Genomic DNA, 27,782 nt, shown 5'->3' with positions numbered 1-27,782 from the left:
CAAGGCAATCCACTTGAATGCATGATACACCTTTCATCTTCCTGCAAACTTCTCACCGATTGTTGGCAGAACCCTGACAGACTCTCCAATACCCCCATCCAACGCCCCTCCCCTTTGTTTTGCGAAGTACAGTGCCCAATTGCATAGTTGTATCTGGGCTCAGGAAACAGTCAGCAATTCATCAAACACTTGATCATTGCAGCTAAAGAATGTCCATAACAGAAGGGAGAGATGGCAAACTGGAGGGGGCACACTGCAAATTTCAAGCTCAAAGAGCTTACCCTGGACTTAGTGAGCTGACACTCCAATCTCCCTATTGCAGAGGAGCATGCAGGTGGTGAGCCTGCATCTGCAGGCTAGTACCCATCCTTCCATCTTTCTCTTCCCTTAAGAAGTTAGTCCTTCACTCATTGTTACAAAAGGCAATGCACCTAGTGTCACTACATCATTTCATTGTATGTGAAATGCAACTGAAGCATGTTACAAGGAGTGCCCTACAGATTCCAACATGCTTTGCCCATTGTGTTTCTGTAGGGTCACCCGAAGAGCAGCTGCTTGCAGGCCTGGAGGTAGAGGGCTCATTCCCTTAGTAACACAGCATCCAGCTGCAGCAAGCATCAGCCCGGGAATATCTACTACAAGAAAAGACACAGAGTTAGACTCAGTCTTTCTCCCTCTCCCACCCAGTCTCTAGCTATCTGAGCATTTTATACCTCTCTCCCTGACCCAAACTCTCTTTAATCATCTAGTCTCTGACCCAGTCTTTCGCTATCTGGGCATTTTATCTTTTTTCTCTCTAACCTCGTCTCTCTCTCTTTAACCGTCTGACTCTTCTAGTCTTTCTCTCTCTCTCCCGCCCAGTCTCTATATGAGCATTTAATCTCATTCTGACTCAAATTCTCTCTCTAAACCAGGCTCCCCTTTTCTCTGACCCAATCTTTCTATTTCTCTGCCCCAGTCCCTCTCTGGGATGCCAGCTCCCTGTTTGTACAGTTAATGGTTCCATTAGTGGAAATTATTCACTCAAGGGCTCAGCAAGCTGCCCCGACTGTGCGAGTACAATCGGGAGGGAGGGAAGCAGTGGGGGATCTCCACATGGGGCCGGGGATCAGTCGATGCTTGTGTATTAGAGAGTGAAGAGCGCGGTCCTTCCTGGGTTTGGGGTCACACCTCGTTAGCAGGAGGGTCCGAGCCCCTCACACCCACTAATTGGGCGCTTGCATACTCCGCTCTGGTGGCCTGCACAGAGGGGGGTGGAGGGTGCGGATATATTGCGGCTCCCTCCGTGGCCTCGATCCCATTGCACATCCCCGCCTGAGAGTGAGTGCCATGTGCCCTGGAGTCGGTGCCTCGCTGCTCCTCCTGCTCGTGTCCCTGGGGCCGAGTTGCGCCGCCAGCCTGTCCGGGCACAGCCAGCAGGTACGGTCCGAGGCACTCAAGCGGCTGCTGGAGGTGTTCGGGATGGAAGACGCCCCGCAGTCCCCTCACACGGTCCGCCAGCCCCCTCAGTACATGCTGGACCTCTACAACACGGTGGCAGATGTGGACGGAGTGACCAAGGAGCCCGACCTGCTGGTGGGGAACACGGTGCGCAGCTTCCTGGATAGAAGTGAGAGCCTGTCCCGTCCCGTGTAGTGTTGAGTGTTACTGGTAACCCTCCCCCGCTCAGCCCCACTCACCTTTGCACCTTTTGTCTTTCCCAGCCCGCAGTCAGCAGTTCCAGTTCTTCTTCAACCTGTCAAGTGTGGCCAAGAGCGAGACGATTCTGACCGCTGAGCTGCACCTCTTCAAACTGCGAGCCCGACCCTCACAGGACACCCTGTACCACAGGCACCACTTCTGCCAGGTAAGAGAGCCGGCAGGGGGAGGGCAGGGCCTGGTCTGCCGGCCCAGTGCATCCATCCATCCACCCAGTAATGCAGCCAAGCCGGAGAAAAACAGGTACCTCAAACCTGCACTGACACAGGGTGAGTGAGAGAGATAAACTCAGGGGGAGAGAGACTCTGAGACAGAAACAGAGACTTAAAAGACACTCAGAGAAACTGAAAGGATAATAAAGAAACTCAGAAAGTGAGGGACAGAGACAGCAAGAAGTTCAGAGTAAAACAGACAGAAAGAAACTCAAGGAAGTGAGAGAGACAGAAAGAAATTCAGAGAGAAAACTCGGAGAAATTGAGAGAAACCAAGAGATAAATTGAGATGGTGCATTTCTTTGGTTGTGTGGTTTTACACGTCCTCCCAACATGGGAGGAATTTCCTGTGTATTTGCACCCAGAGATATATGTAATCGGGACATAAAGTATTTACCTTACTTAAGAGATCGAGGAAACCCCAGCGATAGTGAAACACATGTAATTCAACTCAAAGGGCCAAATGGCCTACATTGGCTCCTATTCCTTATGTAATTACACTGCAGCCAAATTTCCTCAGTCTTTTCCTGCAATTACACTGGTTTAAAATGGGTGTAAAATTAAAGCCAGACTTAGGTGCAGCAGGTGATTTTTGTTTTACTTATCCACACTGAGACCTGCACTGTGTTTAATGAGACCTGCACTGTATTTTCTGTTTCTTTGAATGCATTTTTATGGCATCAGAATGGGGTAATTGTGACTTAGTGTGATAATGTAAAACGAATGAAAGCGAATTGGCAGGCCATTTTACATCTTTCTCGATTATTATTTCCAGTAGAAATCGGGAGATGTAAAACAGGCTGCCCACTCGCTATCACCCATTTTACACTACTGCAAAGTCAAAATTATCCCTAAAGTGTCGCGTGCACATTCTTAAACATGCTGTGCCTAATGTGCATGAGAGATAGCTGGCTTGAAACTTTAATTATCATACTTAAAGAAGGAATATATGGTGTGAATTTGGTGCTTTCGTTGGGTCCCGATTACTTACGCTGATTTCCGCCATTTTTATGTTCTGATGTATACCAATGAGATTGGCTGGAAATTTGGGTGTAAATAGACATCGGAAAACTGAGCGCACGAATGGGCGTAATACCGGGTGTAACTTCCCAATTACGCCCCCACAGGAAATTTCACCTCATGGTGTCTGTGTAAGAGGCCGGAAACAAGAACCAAGTTTTGAAGAATCTCTCTTAGTTCAGTCTCAGTGAGTATAAATCCTTGTGACTGCAGTTTTCATCAATTGGTACATAATGGTTTGTAAGTAGGATGCACTGCTGAGCCGCAGTTGGAAGTAAGCCAAATAGCTTTTTTGCATTCAGGTCTGGGGAAATCACTAAAGGAAGAGCCAGGAGGCAGTGCACTCATTCCAATTTGATTGTTTTCTGGCTTTGTTTACAATATAACTGGCTATTACAACTTGTCTGAGCTGTATACTCTGTTTTAGGTCAGTGTCTACCAGATATTGGACAATAATACATCTACAGCAGAGGGGAGAAGATTGCTGTCATCCAGAGTACTCGCAGTCCATGACAGCACATGGGAGGTCTTCACAATCACTCAGGCTGTAAGTTATTCAGTAATAGCTACAGAATAACTATTCTGATCCCTGTCATACCTGCATGAGTAATCACACTCTCCTCTAGTATGTTGCATAAGTAACTATGCTGGCCTCTGTTGTAACATTATCTTTGGTGGCATCCACACAAACCACTGCTACATCGTTAGGAGTAACTGCATTCATAGAATCATAGAGCACAGAAAGAGGCCACTTGGCCCATAGTGCCTATGTCAGCTCTTTGAAAGACCCTTGTTAAACCTGCAGGAGTAATCACACTGACTGTTATACCTGAGAGAGTAAGTACATCAACCATTGCTATACCTGCGGCAGTAACGGGACCAGCTCGTTATAGCTGTGGGAGTAACCATACAGACCCGTTATACCTGTGGGAGTAACTGCACAGGTCCTTATTATAACTGCAGGAGTAACTACACCAATACTTCAGCCTTTACCAATTAAAGGTGGAATGTGCACGCCGACCACCATATTGAACGCTTAGGCACCCGTTGTACGCCTGTAGAATGGCCGCGGCGTTAACAAATTTCTAGGTCCATGAGAGGATAAAGGCCTTGTGCCACTGAATGCTATATGAAAATAACCAGGCTAAGCAGACTGAAAGCCACAGTGGATTATCACATGCAATTAACATGCATGGCTCCACAGCAGAAATCTGCTCATGATTTGGTACCAAATTGGTGGTCTAACTTAAAGGCCACAAGGGTGGATCGAAAATAAATTTCATAAGTATACAGAAAATGGTGTAGGATTAGATAAAGGCAAAGTGGAAAGAGAGCTTGAAGCAATAGCAGATTCAGTTCATAATATGTTAAATCAATGTGGAGTCGCAATAAACAAGAACAGAATGCTTAATTATATTCCACAATCGGTTGAGTATGTCAGAAGGTAGCATGCTATAATTGTACAGTGGCCTGACCTGACTGCAGCTTAAGCACGGTGTTCAGTTTTGGTTACCAAGGCATAAAGGCAATATTCAATCCATGGAGAGGGTACAAAGAAAAGTCATTAGGCTGATCCCGATCGTCAAAGGATTGAGTTTCCCAGGAATGACTAGAGATTCTGGGGCTTTATAACCACAGAAGACTGAGATGGGCCTTGTATAAATTAAGTGGCATAGATAATCCAATGCTTCAAGATATGCTAGGATACAAGAACAAGCGGGACATAGGTTAAAAATGGTGCAAGGAAAAATGGTGCAAGGAAAATTTAGGACAGATGTTGAGAAGAACTTCTTCACACAAAAAGTAAATGGGCTTCCAGGTAAGGAAGTGGAGGCGAAAACCTTAGTCTTTCAAAAGACAGATAACTTGCTGGCGGTTTTCCTTATTCTGGATGGTGAGTGCAGATGGGCCGACTGGCCTCTCAGATGCGTCCATATTGTGAGTGGAAAATGGAAAGATCACACTAGTGCAAAAGGAGGTGCTGTTCTGAGGTTGGGGTTAAGGCACATTGTTCAGGCAGAGTAGAGGGAGGTTTACTCTGCATCTGACATCTGCTATACCTGATCTGGCAGCGCTTCATGAGGCACAACAGAGGGAGTCTTGCTCTGCGTGAAACACTTGCTGTACTTGACTGATGAAAGATTTGTTTATTTGTGCAGGTATATACCTGGGTACAGAATAAAGAGAGTAACAAAGGCTTGCTGGTCATTGTGCAAACTCTGGCTGGACAGCAGCTCAACAATCACATTGTCCGCTTCGCCACAGGGCGAGACCATCACAGCAGCAAACAGCCAATGCTGGTCCTCTTCACAGACGACGAGAGGAGAAGGATTGCGACCTCCAGTTCCTTAACAGGTAAAGTTTTCGTGATGGGCACAAAAGAGTAGGATCCACCTCACTGCTGCACTGTGTTTAAACACACTTTCAAAAAGCTGTCATTGGCCATGTGCCTGAACGAGTTGGTTTAATCTCACTCAGGTTCTCTGTAGAGTGTCTCCCTCTCGATCCATTTAAAAAATGGAGAGTCAGAACTGTATTTCCATTCAGTTACATAAAATTATGATTAGCTTTCAATTCCTGATGGCTCAAAATGTTCATGCACGGTCCTGTGTGCTGCTCAGTCCTACAGGACAGGTTATAGGTTCAATTCATAATCTGTGATGTTAACACGGACAGAATTACAGGCATGACAATTAGCCTCAATGCTGCCAGGCTGAGAGGGGAGAAAAATCAGCAGTGTACCCACTCCTGACTGCTATTATAAGACAGGATGGCTCGTTCAGTTTCCTTATGTGGTAGCTGTTTATCTTTTCAATCCCAATTCCTCTCCATTTACAAATCACTTACTTCCCACGTATCTATTGCCTTTTCAAACATCTAAATTATTTCTGTGTCTAACCAAATGACTAAAGTGCATGTGAGAGGGTGTTGGTTAATGACAGGATTTGGCTGTGAATAGGCAACTAATGCTCATTATTTAGGCTCATACTTCAGGCCAGTTGGGGACGGTACTGGGGAGCTGGTGCAGTCTGTGGAACTGCACCCAACAAGGAGGGGGGAAAAGGAGCGAACCCCTGTGTGGGTTTAAATAGTGAATGGTAATGATATTATCAGGCATCTTTCTCACTTCAAAGATTTACTGAGCTCAGCAATGCAGGAACGGGAGTAACATCAGTAGCAACCATCATTAATATAGGGTGCTGACTGGGAGAGATTACCAAGCCAGAAAGTGAGAGGGAGCTGGTTGAGGTTCATTAATAGGATGTTGGCTGGGAGGAGTTTGACAGCATGACTCCAATGCCTCATTCATGAATCAGACACAGTGGCCTGGATTTTCCTCAGCGGCAGATTTACTGCCAGAGGTGCACTAGAACTTTTCTTCAACCCGCTGGTGTTATACTGCCAAGAGCCAGTATATCTTCATGACAAACTCATGGTGGGCTCCAGGTGTTATCAACACCCACTATAGGCAGCTCACCGCCAGGAGTGGAAAAACTCAGTACGGCTGCAGTAGCTGAAATTGTCAAAAGCTATTCTGTGCCTGTAGCTCACTGCCGCCTGAGGCTGGGGCTTCTTTAAAGGCACCAAGCAAACAAATTTAAAGACTATTCATTTGAGGTAATCCATCAAAACAGGATCCAACTTTTTTTTATTAAATGATTTCAGAATTAAATGAGAAAGTTGAATCCTTGCTGACACGCGCTGTGCACACTCCCACATGAAGGGCTACTTGCATAAGATAGCAGAAGATGGTGGTACCTGTGAAACCTCAACCAACATCAGCATCTTCAGAAAGGACAAGAGAACATTTGTTTTTAAATATTTGACACCTGTAATACATGTTGGATAATTTCACCATTATTAATTATATTCCACTTTCAGATGTTGCCACAGAGACTCCATTTCTCCCAGAAGCGACGCTCCAGAACAAAGTAAGCCAGAGCCGGAACACAAGGTCCTTGGATTTCCTAGCATGTCAGAGGTATCCTCTATATGTAGACTTTGAAGAGATTGGCTGGTCTGGTTGGATCATCTCCCCTCGCGGTTACAATGCCTACCACTGTAAAGGAGCATGCGTCTTCCCACTGGGCCAAAACATGAGACCCACCAACCACGCCACTGTCCAGTCCATCATTAACGCTCTTAAGCTAACTAGTGGCGTGGCATCACCTTGCTGCATCCCAGACAAGCTCTTCTCCATCAATCTTCTCTATTTTGACGACGATGAGAATGTAGTCCTGAAACAATATGACGACATGGTTGCTGGCAGTTGTGGGTGCCATTAATCCATCACTGACACCTTCAGTGCACCAGCCAGGAAACCATAACCATGCCAGTTATTCACAATGACTAGCTCTTCAGGTGAGAAACAGGCATCATCACGAGACCTGGAAGCAGTGGGATCAATAGGAAGCTCTTCAAAACCATAATCATGAAAGTAAGCTGCCTGTCCAAGAAACTGACTTTAACAGCCCCTCCACAAAGCAAGGAGTGGTGATGCCACAGCACAGTCAGTCAGTCAGTTGTATTATATGCATATGTGTATATATAATTTATATAGATGTATTAATATATGCAGGATCATGAAAACTATTGCCAGAGCTCAGAATATCTAATTAAATGTTTAAAAATCAAAAATGTAAATGGATGTATTATACAGAATAAATAAATACAGCATTGTAAGCCTGGGTGATTTCAACACATTTGTAAACTTCCAAATAACAATGAAGGATGAATAAACACAAGAATGATCTACCTCTCACAGACACAGGCATTCTCCGCCAGACTTATTCCCATCTCATCACAGGTTATCTCCCCGTGTCACCTTTCCACTATTCTTGGTCACTCTCCCCGTGTCACCTTTCCACTATTCTCGGTCACTCTCCCCGTGTCACCTTTCCACTATTCTCGGTCACTCTCCCCATGTCACCTTTCCACTATTCTCGGTCACTCTCCCCGTGTCACCTTTCCACTATTCTCGGTCACTCTCCCCATGTCACCTTTCCACTATTCTCGGTCACTCTCCCCATGTCACCTTTCCACTATTCTCGGTCACTCTCCCTCACTGTTATTCTCGCTTCAGTTATTTTCAATCATTCTCCCATCATCTCACTCTCCTTCACGGTTATTGTCTCACACGGTCACTCTCCTCACTGATTCGCATTCCTTCCACCCCTCAATCCTATTCGCTCCTCAGTTATTCTTGCTTTCTGTTATTCTCTCCTTGCTATTATTCTCCAAGCCTCCATTGTTTTGGTCTCCCCTCAGTTATTCTCATTCTCTACCGCTAACTGTTTTCTCCTCACTCAGACTGTTGCTCTCCGAGTCACTCACTTCAAACCCAGTCACTTATTTTCTCTCACATTCCCATCCTCATTGCTATTCTCACTCGTTCCTTCACTGGTTTTCCTCTCCATGATTTTCAAAATCTCAAACCTCCTGTTATTTTCTCTCGTCATTGTGCTGCCCACTCCTGTTCTCACGGTCTGTCTCCCGTCACCGTCTCTTTCCCCCCCCCCCACCCCATTATAAATGACCAGATTATTCTTGGTCTCACCCACTTTTACATATACTACCATCATGCAATTTAAGCACTGATTTTCCTCCCCCCCCCCCCCCCCCCCCCAAAAAAAAAACCTGGCCACAAATAAGGGAAAGTGTGCTCCACCTGATTTGCCCTGCACCCACCTGGATTTTTGGGTTTAGGTCGTTACCCAGGACCGAACTTTCTCCACCACATGACCACCTCTTGGCCAGGCCTTCTGCTTGGAAGCAGGAGAGAAAAACCTGCGGCAACGGCAATAGCCGTAGCTTTTGGAGCTTCCCGGCTGCTGTTCAAACTCTGGCTGCCTTAAATGGAAGGCGAGAAAAAAAAACTTACCTTTTATATATGGATACCGTGTTGGCCTGTTTGTGATCTATTGGTCCCTCCCTATTGTCCAGCAACTCCCTCAATGATCGTCAATGCTGCACAAATCTGCTCCCTTTAGTATGCTGGGATAAGTACCATCTACCCCTGGAGTCTTTTTAAAAAAATATAAAGTCTTTATAAGATTAATCATTCAGAATGTTTACTATCTCGTGCTTGTCCTGTTTTGAGCCTATTTGCATTTTAAAGGTTGTCAGCTCCTCTCTGACTAACCTCTCACCGTTGGAAGTACTGAAGGAACTTCTTACTGTTATGTTTAGCACCTGCAGCCACCCCACAATGTTTAGCACCTGCAGCTCCCCCCCACCCCCCAGGTCTTTCTTTGCGCCTCTGATCAACCTATTAACATTTTTTCTCAATATTGCTCTGAAGTGTCAGTCTAGATTACATGCTCAAGTCATGCAACGGGGCTTGAACCCACAGCCTTGAGTCAAGAGGCAAAGAAAAATAAATAAGGAAACAAAGACCTTCAACTCGGAGATCAGACACCCAGCTTGAAAAAAGTGGGTCATCCTAACAACACATATATGTCGAAAGGTACAGCACAATCAAAACATAGGTCTTATAGATTCAGTCAGGTCGAGACAATTGAAACAGTTCAGATAACAAATAAATAGAAGGGTGGGAATAGAGCAGTACCCAGCCAAAAATCAAAAGGTCAGTAAAAATTGAGTTTAGTCAAAGGGAAAACCCAAGTAGTCCTTAAATCACTAACTATCCTTCAAAACCAGAGACTCTCTCACACTGGACCCCTACAGGCTGATTGCAATGCCTGTGAATACTATCAGCTTTAATTCCAGTTTAACAATTTCTGGACAGCGTCATTTAATTTTGAATTTATTGGAGGTTTCTCTTTATTCCTGATATATTTCTGGGTTGGGTTGGGGTGGGGTGGGGTGGGGGGAGAGAAACAAAACACATGATACAGCACAGGTCACATTAAATTAGTAAAGTTCGGTTATGTGGGATTACACAAAGAGGATCATCACTTGAATGCATGTCAACAGGATCTTGCATGTTACACAAGTTTACTTAGAAATAAAATCCTCCCCCCACCAAGCCCATACTGCTGTACCTGGTGGCACTGCACAAAATCCCTCATGTACCTAATAGCAGAGAGATGCATTATTACTGTCCAAGGCCCCTGCAAGCAGACACCAAACTGAATGCCACAAGTGCATTATTTGCCATGTGGATCCGAGAGTGATGTCCCTTGCTAGTGAATAGGCTGACAAGCAGGAAAAACTGAGGGAGGTGGGTGAAGTGATTTTGGTTCAAGAAAAATAGGGTCAAGAGAGCAGGTAACAGTGTGGCTGTTGTAGTGTCTGATACCTGGTACTTGTGTGGCACAACGATGACTTCAGGAAGCATAAATAACCATGGTGTAATTGTCAGACATTTCAAATATTATTCAATAAGTACCAATCCTCCTACATTGCACAGAAAGATAATCTGGAAGTGAATTAGAAACTGTAATACGATCGGAATAGTGGGTCCCTGGGAGTACGTTTCAGGTTGGAATTAACTGAGGGTTCAGGCAGTTAAACACGAGAAGAACAGAAACTTATCAGCAGTGCAGGTTTCAGATCAGCTCCAGCTGTCTGTTTGTAATAGGGGCAACAGCCAGTGATTTTTATGTTGCAGTGCTCTGAAGCCTTGCACAAACCTATAGTAATGTCATGTTGTTACACCCACTAAGATGATATACATCATGGGCTGGTGGTGCTAGCTGTGTCCCGGAGAGTTATATTGTCAGAGAGATCATCTATTTTGTGCAAACCACTGATCCTGCCTAATAGTATAGTGATATGATAGAGTGGGATTTTCTTTTACGCGTGCACACCCCACCCTCAGCATGATTGAAAGGTCCTGTGGTTAAAGGGAATATTCAAAACAAAAATGACAGAAGCTTCTTAATGTAATGTAGAGTAATTTAATCTGCAAACATTCACACCTGGAATCACACAGTTACTCACACAACAGGTACAACTCCCTTTTTACAAATTATACAAAATATACATACAAGTATATAGTGAGACTCTCTGAACACAGCTCTCCATCTACGCAGTCACTTTGGCCTCTAGTGAAGCATGTCTCCATTTCACTCCAGAGTTCCTGGAAGAATAAAGAGTATTAAAACTCTCTGGAACATACAAACAAGCAGCAGACATTATAACAATAATACAAGCCCAAGAAGCAGTGACTATTGCTGTCCTCACCAGCATCATCAGCAGAACCTGGGAAAGTTAAGACAAAGGCATCCCTTACAACAAACTCGATTCATGAGTTTGAAGAGGCAGATCATTCAAAACCATCAGTGCAAGAATCCGGGTATAAACCAATGGTCTCTCTCACTACTGCTTCACACATTCAGTACCAAATCAATCTTGTACCAGAGGGAGATAGCCAGGAGGGAGATAGCCAGGAGAAAGAGACACACATACACACCACATAAAAAGGGAAAGAGGCTTGCACAGAGACAGACAAAGTTAAATCAAAAGCAAAATACTGCAGATGCTGGAAATCAAATTTAAAAAAAACAGAAAATGCTGGAAATACTCAACAGGTCAGGCAGCATCAGATTAACGTTTCAGGTCGACGATCTCTGAACGCCCCAAAGTACTTCACTGTCAATTAAGTACTTTTGAGTTGTAGTCACTGTTGTAATGTAGGGAAATGCAGCAACTAATTGGCGCACAGCAAGGCCCCACAAACAGAAATTCTACCAGATGATTTTTTTTTTTTTTTTATAAAGTGATATTGGTCGAGGAATAAACGTTGACACTGGGAGAAATCCCTACACTTCTTTGAATAGTGCCATGAGATCTTTTATGTACACCCAAGAGGACCTCAGTTTAGCATCTCATCCAAAAGATGGTACCTCTGACCATATGGCATTCCCTCAGTACTTCACTGAAGTGTCAGCCTAGACTGTTTGCTCAAGTACTTGGAGTGGGAATTGAACCCACAACCTTCTGACTCAGAGCAGAGCACTACCACTGAGCCAAGACCGACACCTAAAGCAGTGCCCCGCAGGCTTCTGCTCTTGGACCACTTCTGTTTACTGTGTAGTTCAATGATTTGGACATAGGGCTAGAGGGAGTGCTGTCCGAAATTGCAGTCAATACTAAAATATGAGGCATAGTAAATAGTTCTGTGGCAAATTGCAAGAGGATACTGAGAGGATGGTGGAATAGGTAAAAAAAAAAAGCTGATGGAATTCAGTTGACAGTAAATGCGGGAAGATACACCGTAGCCGGGGTTTTGGGGGGGGGGGGGGGGGGGGGGTGTCGAAGATGTGTAATAATTGTATTATTAATGGGAGGGGAGGCTAGGCAACATGGAACAGCAGAGAGATATGGAGTTCAGGCTCACAAGACATAAAAACAGCATCGCAAAAAGATAAGGCCATAAAAAGAAAGCTAATGGAATCCTGGGTTTTATGGCAAGAGATATAGAATGTAAAAGTAAAGTTGTAATGGTGAATAAAACCATAGTAAGATCACAGTTGAGTACAGTGTAATTTTGGTCTCCACACTATAGGAAGGATGTTGAGGCAATTGAGAGGGTACAGTGTAGATTCACTGGGCTGCTGCCTGGTATGAGGAAATATAAATACAAAGACTTGAAAAATCGTGGCGGTTTTCATTAGAAGAGAGAGATTATTGAGTGATTTGATAAAGGTGTTTAAAATTATGAAGGGATGAGACAGTAGATAGAAACTATTTCCAGTGATTGAGGGGTCTAGAACAAGGGGACCTAGATAAAAGATTAAATGGAAGAGATTTCAGACTTTAAAGAGCTTTGCGAGGCTATGGAATTTACTACCAGAGTCTGATTGAAGCAGAGACCATGTCAACATTTAAGAATAGGTTGGATAGGTGGTTGAAGGAACAGGGTAGGCACATGGTATTAGTACTATTGTTCACGCAGAAGATTAACACCAGCACAGACTGGCTGGCCTGAACAGCCAGTTTGTGCAATTCAACAAGTCTGAGCCTTCACATCAGTACCAAAACTCAAGGCAACGCTGTCTGCTGCAACAATGCCTACTACTGGGTGAGCACAAAGCAATACATGTGTTACATAACCAATCACTCCTGTCCTGAGCGGGGCAGGACAATGTCCATTAATTACGAGGGAATCAAGTAGGAAGTAACGGCAGCAGGGCCAGGAGAAAACACCTGCCACAACAAAGATTATTGGCTGCTAGACAGAGGGAGGAGGCACTCACCGTCTAAAAATGCAAATTCATCCGCAGCATCAACTGCATTATCTGAAAGAGAAGTTTAAACGCCATCATTCAGCAATGTGGGCAATTTCAGATTATAACCACAACTGACTGTATCTCCCCGAAGCAACCTGCCACGCACGCACGCACGCGCACGCACACGCACACACACACACACACACATCATAATCCCACCTACAAAGACTCTCGCAAATGCTGACAACTCATTATGAGTATGGCACGACAGAGGCTGCTGGCAGACTCACCCAAGTCCTTCCGTTGGATGGTTTTCCGCTTTCCCTGCAGAGCGTATGTGTACGCATCCTTCGCAATCATCTCAACAAACAGCTCCTGTCAGAAGAAACCAAATACATAAATACATTGTGTTCAGTCACTGGGACACCCAGTATACCCTCTCGCCAGGAGGCCCGATCCATACTTCCAGGAGGCCCAGTTCACTTCTTTCCCAACCAGGCCCAGCACCACCTCCCTTCAGGTAGCCGAATATGCCCCTCAAGGAGAAGCAGTTTCCTTTGCCTCATTAGTAAACTACAGGAGCCAAGACGGAAGCTTTTCTTAAGTCTAAAACTTCATTAATCCACTCTACCATGTAACATGATCAATGTCACGGTTTAATACCAGAGATTACATGATCTCAGGCAGAATCATCAGGTCAGTCTGTACAACTGATCTGACCCAATGAGAGATGAAATGAAGCTGCAAAAAAAATAATTCACCATTTATCAGGTACCAGAGGTCTTCAACACACATACAGCCGATTCTTGAACTCAGAGGGGTGAATGATGAAAAAAAAAAATCTACCCAAGGAATTTACTCTCTGGAGGATAACCTTCGGGACGGGGGGGGGAAAAGAGAGACGGGATGACGACGACAGACAGACTTGATAAAAGTCATTAAACTGTTTACAGACGTGGGGATTTTTAATCCAGAAGGTTCTTCTGTCGGGCATAATAATCGAGGACCACTGGTCACAATTTAAAAGTTATGGGCATCAGAAGTGGTAAATTTAGTCAACACTTTTTCAATAAAATTGTGGAACAGATTACCAACAAGAATGCTGGGACAGAACGCTATGGTAGGTTTTACAATAGACTGCATGAATAACTATTAGGAAAGGGATACTGGGGAAAAATTCACTTGCTTTGCGCCTCCTGGTAGCTAACGGAGCGCAAAGCAACTAGCGCCCGGGCGCGGTGCCACCAACGCCTCCCACGAAATTCAGTGTGAGGGAGGTTAGCGGCGGCGGTAACCATTAGCGCCCCCGCCGCCAGCGATGATGTCATCACCCCGGCCGCGATCTTCAGTTGCGCCCCCTGACTTACCGCTGGACAGGGGGGCCTACCTGCAGCCGGGGCGGCGCTAATTAAAGGCGAGCTGCCAGGCGGCCATTTTTGTTGCTGGTCACCTACCAGCACCTGCCCCCGCTGCAGTCACCAGCTTCCTGACCTGCCTCCCCCACCGTGGAGTGCTGGCTGCGCTCCATGAGCCCGGCACTTCTCTTGAATGCCGGGCTCTTTTGCCGGCACTCTGACCCCCGGTGGCCCAGCTGGGTCCCTTCCCTTTAAGGGGAGGAAGGCCTGCAATATCACGGCACATAGCGCCGCGATACTCCCTTGCAGCGCCTCAAGAGGGAGGCGGGGCGCTTCAGTAGCACCCCACTTCCCTCTTCGGGTGCTACCACTCAATTTCGGCCGTGGGGGCGCACATTTTTCCGGGGCACTAAAAATAGCCAAAGGGAGCACGACTCAATTCTCCCCCAGTCTTTAGTTCCAGAATCATTATTCAAATGGTAGGCTAGATGGACAAATAGTCTTTGCCTCCCAAACTATCACTATGTTACTCAGCAAATTGTGGTTAAAAGTCAGAGAATTCACCCTCACTTACCCCGTGCCCATTTAATCAGTTATCCTATTGGTTACCAACCATCATGGTGACTATGTCCATTGTGGCTAAACTACATGAATGCTGATCCGGCTTTTTGATGTTGGAAAGTGACTGGCAAAGTTGGTGCACTGTAGCTCACATTGTGATTACACCACAACGGTTGATAACCAGGAAGACAACCCTATAAAAATAAATATATTTGCATCAGCAACAGCAAGATGAGAAGCAGCTACTGGCAGCCTCCAGGTTGGTGCCTGCTACTTTACATCTGCCAACAGGATGAATTACCTTCACCGCTCCAAAACATACAGGCCAGTACACTGTCAGCATCTCTGGCCTCCCGACAGCAGGAACGTCCCAAAGTCACATTTGGAGAGAGGTGAGCAGAGTAGCCATGAGCCTTCCAATGGGATCATACCCCAAACTATTTTACAGAACCATTTTACAGAATGGGATTATAAAAAAGAAAAAGAAAAAGACATATTTATATTGCACCTTTCACAACCTCAGGACATCCCAAAGCACTTTACAGCCAATTAATACTTTTGAATAGTAGTGACTCACTATTGTAATGTAGAGAACGTTTCCCCAATATGGCCAGGTTCCAGTCACATCCCATTTTCAATGCGTGGCAAATTCAAGTACAACTCGCTGACAGGGTTATTTCCACCTGTGGTGCATCCCATGTTCAGTGTGCTTGAGCGATTGCAGCCCCAAATGCAACATTGAGGGATTGGGGGGAAAGAGCGCACGTATGCACCTCTAGTAAAAACTGGAACTGGATGCAGTCAGTGTGACAGGAATCCGGTCATATTAGAGAAGCATTTCTATAATCCTATTAGAGATGCTTCTGTAAAATAATTGGGGTGTGATCCCACTTCCTTCGTACCACCATTGACAGCTGTGCCCTCAGCTGTCTAGGATCTAAACTCTGGAATTCCCTCCAGTTAAAACAGTGTGGAAGCTGCGCAGGGCAGCGGTCCAGGACCAAGAGGACACTCAGTCAAAGACCCAGCAACATTGCCCGGGCTTGCCCACTCCAGGTGGGACCAGCGGCCTCCACCCGCTGCCAGGCATAGTCTCCCGCGGGCGGCTGCTGCGCTCTGGGCCGGGATCCCCGCGGGTCGCCCGGCACACACTCACCGTGGCTTTGCCGATGGCGAACACGGCCTCCTGACTGGCCAGCGACACTTCGGGGTCCGCCTTTATCAACCCCTTGATACGGCTCAGCGGCAGCCGGAGCAGCTTATGCTGCAACCCAGCGATCGGGGCCGAGCTCAACCGTTCCACTTCGGCCTCGGCGTCCAGCTGTGAGCTTTGGCCCTGCTCCTGATCCCGCTCGGCCGCCGCGCTCTCCCGCTCCTCCATCACCGGCCTTCCCGCCTTTCAGGGGGCGAGCCCGGAACAACCAATCATAGTGCGCCATCCGTCCGTCAATCACTCCCTTCGCCAATCAGAGCACAGAATTGGCACACGGTCTCTGCCAATCACAACAGGGGATGTGAAAGTCACTGACCAATCAAGTAAATAATAGAACAGAGGCGCCCAATAGACATTGGTCCAATCAGATTGCGCAGCATTATTCGTGGCATAGACATTTCACCAATCAGGCTGCAATGAGCCGGAGGGCAGTGAGATGAGATGGAAGTGGGGATGTTCAAATGTGTTTGGTGTGGGATGGGTTAAGTGTGGGAAAGGCGGGTGGGTTAGGGTTGCCAACTGTGGCTGAATGTATTGCTGGAGGTTTCATCACATCACATGACCTCCTCCCTAGGTAGCTTGCAAGTGTCCTGGAATCTTCAATTCCTGGAGACTCCAGAACAATCCTGGAGGGTTGGCAACCCTAGTCTGGGGGTGGGGTTGGTAAAGCGGAGATTTGGATTAGCTTCACCGTCAGGGTTGAATTTAGAGTAGAGAGAGGTTTTGGCTGCAGAGAAGCCGAAGCAATACTCTTTGAAATCGACATGATCCTGAAAGTGCCCAGATTGTAGCGTGGCCTACAGAGTAGCTACTCACAACAAGTAATAAATAAATAAATGAATGGCCCAAAAATACGTGGGCCTGCTGCACCAGAATATCCGGGGTCAAGTGAAAATCTGGCAGTGACCAGTGCCCATAGGGGAGGCGGCGGGGGGTGGGGGAGGAAGCGGCGTGGGTGGTAGGTATGTGGGAAAAGTGGTCCAGGGAGGCCATTAATGACCTGCTCTCAATAAGTGCTGGCACGCAGATGGATCATCTTTTATAGTAATGACAATCTGATTGGATAAAAATCCTGTTTCTGAGGACCTTGGGGGTTTCCACATATACTGTTGAGCCTGAACACTGGGCTCATCCAGGTCACATGGCATTCGAGATTGTGGACCCAGCCTGTCCGATGTAAGGGTCTGCCCCAGACAGGCCAGGAGAGAAATTTAAAGCACAAGCTGAGAGCGAGCATATCTGGGTCCACAAACACACCATAGTGGGAGATGTGGGGGACTAACACACAAACAAAACTCTGTGTTCCTCCAACTCTGGTCCTTTGTGCATCTCCAAATCACTTTGCCCCACTATTGGTGGATGTACCTTCAGCCAGCCACACCCTAGGCTTTGAAATTCCCTTGCTAAACCTCTCCACCTCCTCCTTTTAACACCGTCCTTAATACCCACCTCTTTGACCAAGCTTTTAGTCACCCCCTCCGAATAGCTCCTTCTTTTGCTCTGAGTCAGTTTTTGTCTGATTACGTTCCTGTGAAGCCCCTTGGGAGGTTTTTCTCTGTTAAAGGCACTATATCAATGTAAGCTGTTGTTGTAGTGTGAGAAGTGGAGCACTGACACACACACACCAGAATGTGAGAAGTGGTTTCAGGAGCTTTGCATAAAAGGGTATGGCCAGCAACACAAGACAGGTTGTTATAAAATGTTTGTCTACCTTCTGTTAAAGGAAATAATTCTGCTCATGGCACATTTTAATAAATGGAGCCTGGTTATTTCAGGTCAGGCAGTAATTCTTGAAATCCTGTTAAGAGTAACCAGGCCAGATATAAAAAGGAAAAGTAACTCCATTAATCCTCCTTCTTATGACTGTCAGTGAGTGAGTAAGATTAACCCTCTTCAGTCTCACTGCTGCCTGTCCTTCGCAGCACTCGCCGGTGATTGAAGCCCTCCGCCATCTGCATTTGACACAGGAACAGAGGAAATCAGAAGATACTGAAACAAGGGACGTACGCACCTCATGCAACAGTACAAGACAAAACAGACAGATCAAAATAAGCTACAACAGATGGAGAAGAGAGAGAAATTCTATTGAACAGGTAACTAATCCTGTGAATTCGTGACATGGCATTTTCTCTCTGATAGCAAAGTGTTATTATATTAAGCAGGGGGGGCCCGGCGTTGCCAGGGCAGTTTAGAGGGCCGCGCAGTTGATGTCCGGCCGCTGCCGCCCCCCTGCTCTGTGACTGGTGGGCTGGTCACTCTCCTCCCCCCTCCCTCCCTCCCCCTCTCCTCTCCCTCCCTCCCCCTCTCTCTCTCCCTCCCCCTTCTCTCCCTCCCTCCCCCTCTGCTCTCCCTCCCCCTCTGCTCTCCCTCCCCCTCTGCTCTCCCTCCCTCTGACTCTCCTCCCCTCTCCTCTCCCTCCCTCCCCTCCCCCTCTCCCTCCCTCCCCCTCTCCCTCCCTCCCCCTCTCCTCTCCTTCCCTCCCCCTCTTTCCCTCTCCCTCCTTTCCTTCCTCTCCCTGCCTCCCCTCTCCCTCGCTAGCGCCGCAGGCCCGGCCGGCCTGATGGTAAACACGGCGGGCCTTTGGACCCGGTTGGCCGGGCGGCAGACGAACACCTTTCGCTGCGGACTCCCGTGTCCGATTGCGGTCAGGAACGGCTGTTTGGAAAGCCGCGGTTTTGCCGGTCCCGCACTCATGGCAAGAGAGAGGGGGGGAAGGAGAGAGAGAGTGAAGGAGAGAGAGAGAGAGGGAAGAGGAGAGAGAGAGAGAGAGAGAAATTTTTTGAGCTTCAGGCCTGACTGCAGCGGGCGGAGAGCAGCCCCGAGTCCCCCCTGCGTGAGGATGAGGAGGAGGGGGAGGGTGGCGGTTAGAGTGGAGCGCTGAACTCGAGGCCCAGGCTTCCTGCGCTGCTAGGCCGTGGCTCCACGCATCCACTACAATAAAGAGAGATTCCTAAATATTAAAGTTCAGGTTTTGAAGCACCCCATAGCTAAGAAGACAACTGCACAAAGGAACCTAACAGGGTACACACAGAAAGTGGGAAAAATAAACACACAGAAAGTGTGGGAAAAAAATCGTTAGGAATCAAGATGGCGGCCACCCACCTCAGCTCAGAAGGATTAAACCCGCCCACACATGCACCGATTGGTCAACCATCAGGTCACTGAACTGTAGGATTGGTCAATCATCACGTCACTCAACTCTAGGATGGCCCGCCCGCACACGCAATGAACCCGCCCCCGTGACGCAGCGATTGGTCAACCGTCAGGTTGCTCGACTGTACGATTGGTCAACCTTCACGTCACTCAATGCTAATGAGCGGATAATGAGTGGAATTTTGAATGTTTTTTGGATACCGTCTGAACAATTTTTGTCTGACCAAAAAGTAAATATGCTTATGACCATTCCGGAATCATAAGCTTTCTTTTGATATAACACATGTGTAGGTACGCTCTATAACTTTTGAGTGTATAGAGGACATACAGACAGACAGACACACAGACAGATGGAAGGACAGAAGAGCTATTTTATATATATAGACTAGCTGGGGAGGCCTGCGTTGCGAGGGCAATTTTGGGGCGTTTGGTCTCCCTGCCCCTGTGTGTCCCCCCTCTCCCTGTCATGTCCTCTCCCTGTCCTATCCCTCCCCTCCCCTCTCTCCCTCCCTCCCCTCTCTCCCTCCCCTCCCCCCCCTCTCTCCCTCCCCCCCTCTCTCCCCCCCTCCCTCCCCCCTCTCTCCCCCCTCCCTCCCCCCCTCTCTCCCCCCTCCCTCCCCTCCCCTCCCTCCCTCCCCTCTCCCCTCTCTCTCTCCCTCCCTCCCCGTCTCCCTCCCTCCCTCCCCTCCCCTCCCTGTCTCCCTCTCCCCTCCCCACCCCTCCCCTCCCCCACTCCCCTCCCCATCCCTCCCTCCCTCTCCCCTCCCCTCCCCCACTCCCCTCCCCATCCCTCCCCTCCCCCACTCCCCTCTGTCCCTCTCTCCGGCCCCTCCCCCTGCCTAGCGCCTGAGGTCCGGTGCCGTTGCTGAGGTCCCCCGCGTATCGCGCGGCTGATGGACGGCCGCTGCGGGCCGGCAGCGCATGCGCGGTGAGTGCGGGCGGCGCATGCGCGGTCAGTGCGGGCGGCCCGCGGGAGCCGGCAAGGCCGTTAGCGAGCGGGAAACTTCGGGCGGCGCGCCCGCGCTCCGTCCGCGACACCTGAGAGGGGGAAGTAGAAAGAGACAGAGAGGGAAGAGGAGAAGGAGAGAGAGGGAAGAGGAGAGAGGGAAGAGGAGAAGGAGAGAGGGAAGAGGAGAAGGAGAGAGAGAGAGGGAAGAAAGAGAGAGAGAGAGAAATTTTTTCAGCTTCAGGCCCCGAGTCCCCCCTGCGCGAGGGTGAGGAGGAGGAGGGGGGGGGGGGGGTTGCTAAACACAATATAAAACTCAAATAAATTGTTAATTAATTGCCTAACACATAATTGAAATATTTACCTTCGTTCCCTAACACACAGAAAGTGTGGGGGAAAAAATCGTGGAAAATCAAGATGACGGCCACTCACCTCGGTTCAGAAGGATAAGGCCCGCCCACACACGCACCGATTGATTTAGGCATTTTTTATATTTTTAATTATAGTGGGTTATTCTAAAATTATCCGTGCACTAAATTGCTGGACACTGTTAACAGAACAATGTAACACAAGGAGCTTCTTTACTGATGCTAAGAACCATTACAAATCTGAAGCTTAGTGCTGCTCTTACCTAACAATTACTTGTGATTCTGTTGTATGTTACTATATTGCCAGCTCCAAGTGTAGCCACAATCCAGCTTTGGTTATCACGGGGTTAGGACAAGGGCAGAAATCTTGCAACCCTTCTTGAGCACTAAGCTTGGTCACGGGAAAGGTGTCCAATAATTGAAGTACAGCAAACACCGGCAGAGTAAGAGAGCTAGGAAGAGACTTCTGTCATGGTAGGTCAGACGAGCCATCACTAGTAGGCACTCCAATCTGCTGCCCTGCCCCATTAGGACTCTAATCTGGGGCATTGGGGATGCCGATCTGCTGGCTTGCATCAGTGGCAGTCTAGCCTGTTGGACTACACCTGTAGACACTTTTTATATACTGTGTGTATAGTTGCCAGATGTTTTTCTTTATAATTTGCTGTCCTGAAGACACTGACTTTTGTTGTGGTACAGTTCAACAGGCAGTGACAGTCCTCTGGTACTTTGCCCAAGTAGTCATTCTTCACACCTATGTTTAAGCATTGAAGCCTTGCTTTTACTAGGCCCCACATCACCATCACCAGCATAGCCTCACACACAGTCAGCAACGTTACAAAATTGGGTCAAGGACACCGTGCATCCGAATCCTGGGTGTGGGGCTTTTTTGAGGCTTGAGTCATGCATGGGGCTAATAAACATATGCAAATTAGGTCCCCATGGACTTTGAATGGATTTTGTGACATCAAGCAAGGCTCTGTCCATAGTGGTGGCCTCACCCTAATAATCTGGGCTCATCAGGTCAGCTACTAATATCAGCTTAGTAGGCCATCTTAAAGGGAACATTTTTGCCAAACTTGTTTTTTGTTTGCAAGTATTGCTTCATGTTTGCATTAGCTTCTTTGCATACATTTTTAGGGCTCCATATTGTTGACCTTTTGGACTCCAGGGAATTTGGCCTGCACCTATCCGTAAAGAAGGAATGCCAAAGGGCCATTGGGAAAAGTGTGGGAGAGTGGGACTGTCACTGCCAGCTCCTGTGCTATTGCATGTTCTCAATGAGGAGGACCATTTTATGCTTGGCCAACATCTGCAGATGCAAAGACACCTTGTGCCTTGCCTTGTGATGATATTATCCGCAGACATGGGGTCAGCTTTCACATGTACATTGATGACACCCAGCTCTACCTATCCACCACTTCGCTAGACTCCTCCACTGCCTCTGTGTTGTCTGACTGCTTGTCCAATATCCAGTTCTGGATGAGCCGCAATTTTCTCTAGTTAAACAGCGGGAAGATTGCAGTCATCATCCTCGAACCTGCCACAACTCCGTACCCTCGTCACCGATTCCGTTCCCCTGTCCGGCCATTGTCTCGCAATTTTGATATCATATTTGACCCCAAGCCAAGCCAACCCCATATCCATTCCATTATAAAGACCGCCTACTTCCAGTTCCATAACATTGCTCACCTCCACTCCTGCCTCAGCCCACCTTCCGCTGAAACCCTCATCGATGCCTTTGTCACCTCCAGACTCAACTATTCCTGTGCTCCCCTGGCCAGCTTCCCATCCTCCATAAACTTTAGCTCATCCAAAACTCTTCAGCCTAGGTCCTGTCCCTCACCTGGTCTTGCTCACTTGTCACCCCTGTCCTTGCTGACCTACATTGGTTCCTGGTCCTCTACTGCTTCCAAATGTAAAATTTTCACCTTTGTTTTCAAATCGCCTCATGGACTCACCCCTCAGTATCTCGAACTGCCTCCAGCCCTACAACCCTCCGAGAACTCTGCATTCCTCCAACTCTGGTCTCTTGTACATGCTCCATTCCCATCACCCCACCATTGACAGCCGTGCCTTCAGCTGTCTAGGCCCCATGCTCTGGAATGCCCTTCCTAAACCTCTCAGCATCTCCAACTCCCTCTCCTCTTTTAAGACCCTCCTTAAAATCCACCTCTTTAACCAAGCTTTTAGATGCACTTCCTAATATCTCCTTCTTTGCCTTGGCGTCCATCTTTGTCTGATTATGCCTCGGTTAAGAGCCAGGGGATGCTTTGCTACATTAACAGCGCTATATAAATGCAAGTTATTATTTTTATGGGAATCCCGCTGCAGGCATAATCTAGTTTGACGCTTTAGTGGAGTACTGAGGGAATGCTGTATTGTTGGAGGGGCCATCCTTCAAATGAGACGTTAAACTGAGGCCCTGTCCATCTGCTAAGGTGGACATAAAAGAACACAGAAAGTTTTCCCAGTATCCTGGCCAACATTACATCATGAAACACCACCAAAACAGGTTAATTGGTTGCTTATTCATTTACTGTGTGCAAAGTGGGTACCACGTTTGCCTAACTACACTTCAAAAAGTAATTAAATGGCAGTGCTGAGGGAGTGCTGCACTGTCGGAGGTGCCGTCTTTCGGATGAGACATTAAACCGAGGCCTCGTCTGCTCTCTCAGGTGGACATAAAAGATCCCATGGCACTACTTCGAAGAAGAGTAGGGGTGTTATCCCTGGTGTCCTGGCCAATACTTATCCCTCAACCAACATAACAAAACAGATTATCTGGTCATTATCACATTGCTGTTTGTGGAACTTTGCTGTGCGCAAATTGGCTGCCGCGTTTCCCACATTTCAACAGTGACTCCACTTCAAAAGTACTTCATTGGCTGTAAAGCGCTTTGAGATGGTCGTGAAAGGCGCTATATAAATGCAAGTCTTATTTTTTATTTTTTGTAAAAGTGCTTTGTGATGTCCTGATGATGCGATGTGCTGACATATAAATGCAAGTTCTTTCATTATTTAAAAATTTCTTCTGCATGGTACCACACTGACCCTGTGTTAACAATGTTTTTCCTTGTTTATTACTTGTTGACAGCAGTTAACATGGAACATGCAAATGTGCTCAGGATTAATTAATTCCAAGCTTGTATTATTTTCTCTCATTTAAAACTCCCATTAAAGTCCAGGAGGGAGGCAGAGTTTGAGTTTTGATCAGAACAGACTATATTGGCTAAAATAGGACTCCTTTGGAAAACTTACAGCATGCGAATTGCATCAAGTCTGTCAATGCTAGATATTCCTCTTTGCACAGACACCAATACAATGAAGCTCTAACCCCAGCGAGCAAAGAGAAACTCTGCTGAAAACTCCCTCGCAAGGTCTCCTCTCTCTAAGATCAGCCTTCATGGGGATACTTATGAATATCACAGGAGGATGAAGGCCCACTCCCCAATTGCCAGCCAACTGGCCCTGAACCCTGGCCCACTGCCAGTTGACCAGCTCCGGACCCCAACTGGCCTGCACTGGATCCAAACCAGTCACCATTCAGCTAGTCCCTGAAGATGGAGACTTCCCATTCAATTGTCTCGGCCTCCCCATACCTGACCTCTTCCCACCACCTCCTCCAGCTCTCGACACCCTCTGACTCTTTAAATCAGCACATTAGCTCCCCCATCTCTTTCCCTTGCACACTTTAGGCTCAGCTCCTGCATGAGACACATCTGTGTGCTCAACCCTCCCCCATCCAACTCCTGGCTACACAACTACCTGTACATGGCCCAATTTTCACTGACGCCCCTTCCTCAGGCTCTGTTTCTCTGCCCTTCAAAACTGAAAATATCGCCCACCCCCCTCAAAAAGCTCACTCTCAATCCCTTCATTTTTCTCTTCCATTGCCCCAACTCTAACATTCCTTTCCTCTTTAGGGATAGATTATCTGCCCAGCATTGTTCCTGCTAATTGGTTTTGGGCATGCAGGAGCTGGAAAATTACATGGGGAGCCATTCTGCAAGCTCTCCATTCCATGCTTGCATTGCACGAGACCAGGAGGCATTTAATGTGAGCACACAGTGCTCTTGCATAAGTGGTGCTGGAAGTTAATTTACATATGCCATTGCATGCAAATCAGCACACAGAATTTTGTGATGCGAGCATCTGACTTGCACAATGCACCCCTCTCTCCCATTTACCAATGATGTTCAAAGCCAGTTATATTCTGATCTTTCAGAAATTACTTTCTTAAAGGGAAGGCACAGCCGCCAATGATGGGGTGAAGGAAATCAGAGATGCACAAGAGGCCAGAATTGGCAGAATGCAGAGTTCTTGAAGGCTTGTAGGGCTGGCTGAGGTTACAGAGATAGAGAAGGGCGAAGCCATGGAGGGATTTGAACACAAGGATGAGTATTTTAAATTTGAAGCATTGCTGGACCGGAAAACAATGTAGATCAGCGAGCAGAAGGGTGATAGGAAAACAGGACTTGGTGCAAGTTAGCTTACAGACAGCAGAGTTTTGGATGAGCTCAAGTTTCCAGAGGGTGGAAGATGTGAGGTCGACCAGGAGAGCGTTGGAATAGTCAAGTCTGGAGGTAACAAAGATATGGATGAAGGTTTCAGCAGCAGATGGGTTTTGGTGATGGAAAGGATATGGGGACTGCCGAAGTTGCGTACTGTCTGGTTCAGCCTCAGACAGTGGCCAGGGATGGGGATGGAATTGGTGGCTAGGGAATTGAGTTCATGGCAGGGACTGAAGACAATTGCTAATCTTCCTAATATTTAATTGGAGGAAATTTCTGCTCATCCAATACTGGATGTCGGTCATGCAACGTGACAAATCATGGGCAGCTGAGGGGTCAGGAGAGCTGGTGGTGAGGTAAAGCTGGGTCTCTTCAACGAACACGTGGGATCTGACATTGTGTTTTCGGATGATGTCGCCGAGGAGCAGCATATAGATGAGAAATAGAAGGGGGCCAAGAATAAATCCTAGGAGGACTCCAGAGGTCACGGTGTTGGAGTGGGAAGAGAAGTCATCGCAGGAGATTCTCTGGCTATGACTGGATAGAAAAGAATCCCATCCAGCTGGACAACAGAGGAGAGACATTGGAGGAGGATGGTGTGGTTAACCGTATCAAAGGCTGCAGACAGGTCGAGAAGGATGAGGAGGGATAGTGCCCAATGTAACAGTCACATAGGATGTAATTTGTGACTTTGATACTGCTTCTCCTGCCACTGCTCAGATCTGTTTTCTCCTCTGTGGAGTGCTTTAGTACTCTATATAAGTACAAGTGGTTGAACACAGACATGCTGACCTCAGTTTGCCAGTAACCCACAAACAGACAAATTACAAAATAGTTTTGCCTATGGCTAATCTCTTGCTATTTTATAAGCTGTAGAGTAGATTTTTTATGGCTCCATTCCCATCAGCTCCTTATCACATAAGGTTCTTTGCACAGATCTGCTTACTGCACATTACTGAAATTAAATGTATTATTTTCTTCCAGTGTCATCCCCGAGAATCTGTGCAGTCATTGAGTAGAAGCTGCAGCAAATGTCGTTCAGCCTGCAGTCAACTGATTACGAAGATGAAGCAGCAGTGTGCCAATCTCACTGACAGTGGCCCTCTTCTGTGGCAGGGTCTTTAGATCTGGGCTTTCTAAAGCACAGAGACTGAAGCACGTAACTTGTATCAAAGCCTGGGAAGCGTCTTTGAGAAAGGAGACTATTAGAAGCTGAGATTCCACTGAGATGAGACTCCACTAGGAGCAGCTTATCCAATGAAAGGACACTTCTTTGAGAGGGGAGCTTCTCCTTGTGGGCTCTGACTGAGTTTTTTTTTAAAAGGAATGGTGAAGGAGTTCCAGTCTCGGATACAAACTGTGAACCTTAATGATGGCTGTAGCAAAGCTTTCTGTCCACAGTGAGGGTTTGCGGGATTACCCCAGCCCAACACAAGGTCTTAAGCAGCTGGTGCAACACAAGATGTATGCTGACGAGGAGGGGGAGAGGGAAAACGTATTACTCACACCCTTTGAAAAAGTTATTTATGACATGAGGAACAACAAGAAAGTGAAAAATGAACTGATACTTGGAAAAAGGATTGGATTTTACCAGCTCCGTGGAGAGATTGGGATTGGGAACTTCTCAAAGGTGAAGCTTGGAATACACTGCTTGACGAAAGGTATGTCTACCCTACCCAATCCTACCCAGAATATTGAGGATTCTGGCTGATTAAGAGATATTGTAAACATATCAGTTGAGAGATTATTTAAGCAGGTTATCTATTGTTGCAGGAGAAGAGGAAGTAAACAAAGAGGCAGGGCTTTGGGGACATTTCACACTGCTATCGAGATTAGAAACAGCAGTCTGTCTGCCTTACAATATCCAAGGTGGTGCCATACTGTGATTCTGATATTGTACAATGATGTAATGGTGAAATTGTATTTTAAACTAAACATTATGAAATAGAACACACCCTAATCCATCAAGAAATGCATCCATAAACAACACATTTAGGGATTAGTTAAAACTAACAGAGGAAAATATCGGGCAGTTACCGACCATCTTTGACATTGTTAAACTGACAATTTGAAAACATGGTCCATTTAAGGCACCAGTAAAACAGCTTTGGGAATAAAGCCCCCAGATTACCACAGAAGAGGGCCTGTCAGTGAGATTGCCACACTGCTGCTTCATCTTCATAATCAGTTGACTGCATTCACTGTAGCTTCTTCTCAATGACTGCATAGATTCTGGATGGGAGGAGCACCTACTTCACATTTTTTAGTCACATTTGGGGCAATGAACTGTTTTATTTATAAAAATTAAAATTTCCAAATAGTCGGATTCAACGTATTCTTTGCATTTAGAGCACTCAGAGTCACATGTTCTTTTATTGGTGTTACCAAGGTGGGATGGTGTTAATCAAGGTGATGTTATTATGCTGCAGACTTGTTAAACCAACCAAGTAACTGGGTTCCGGTCCTTTTGAGACTTAAGAGAGATGGAAAAAAAATGTTATATTATTATTTAGGTATTTATTCCATCTGGAATCGAAGTGGCAACAGCCTCTTTCCATATAACAAATGAAATGTTTATTCTTTTAAGTGACAGGCCAATGCAGCAT

General features: G+C 46.8%; 3 protein-coding genes across 3 annotated transcripts in view; 2 read left to right on the top strand and 1 right to left on the bottom strand.

Annotated features, from left to right (window-relative positions):
* Positions 1-512: 512 nt before the first annotated feature.
* On the top strand, positions 513-8,435 carry admp (anti-dorsalizing morphogenic protein). The gene is made up of 5 exons (XM_086004761.1): positions 513-1,609; positions 1,704-1,846; positions 3,358-3,477; positions 5,090-5,285; positions 6,813-8,435. Exons 1-5 carry the CDS (start codon positions 1,330-1,332, stop codon positions 7,214-7,216), a joined length of 1,143 nt encoding a protein of 380 aa, XP_085860887.1. The 5' UTR covers positions 513-1,329; the 3' UTR covers positions 7,217-8,435.
* Positions 8,436-10,776: 2,341 nt separating this feature from the next.
* Positions 10,777-16,399, bottom strand: pole4 (polymerase (DNA-directed), epsilon 4, accessory subunit). The gene is made up of 4 exons (XM_086004760.1): positions 16,139-16,399; positions 13,357-13,441; positions 13,094-13,135; positions 10,777-10,974 (listed from the first exon to the last, which is right to left on the bottom strand). The coding sequence occupies exons 1-4, from the start codon at positions 16,361-16,363 to the stop codon at positions 10,961-10,963; spliced, it is 366 nt and encodes a 121-aa protein (XP_085860886.1). The 5' UTR covers positions 16,364-16,399; the 3' UTR covers positions 10,777-10,960.
* Positions 16,400-17,208: 809 nt separating this feature from the next.
* The window catches only part of LOC147108225 (serine/threonine-protein kinase NIM1-like), a 41,480-nt gene continuing 30,906 nt past the window's right edge, over positions 17,209-27,782 (top strand). Inside the window, exons 1-2 of the mRNA XM_086004759.1 lie at positions 17,209-18,288; positions 26,161-26,837. Coding sequence (XP_085860885.1) covers positions 26,546-26,837 — 292 coding nt within the window. The 5' untranslated portion in view covers positions 17,209-18,288; positions 26,161-26,545. The remainder of the gene's footprint in view (positions 18,289-26,160; positions 26,838-27,782) is intronic.

Source organism: Somniosus microcephalus, chromosome 13 (genome assembly GCF_052327205.1).
Source record: "Somniosus microcephalus isolate GS21.2 chromosome 13, FLI_Smic_1.0, whole genome shotgun sequence".
Lineage (NCBI taxonomy): Eukaryota > Metazoa > Chordata > Chondrichthyes > Squaliformes > Somniosidae > Somniosus > Somniosus microcephalus.
Note: the sequence above shows the minus strand (reverse complement) of the source record. Positions and strands in the feature narration are given on the sequence as shown.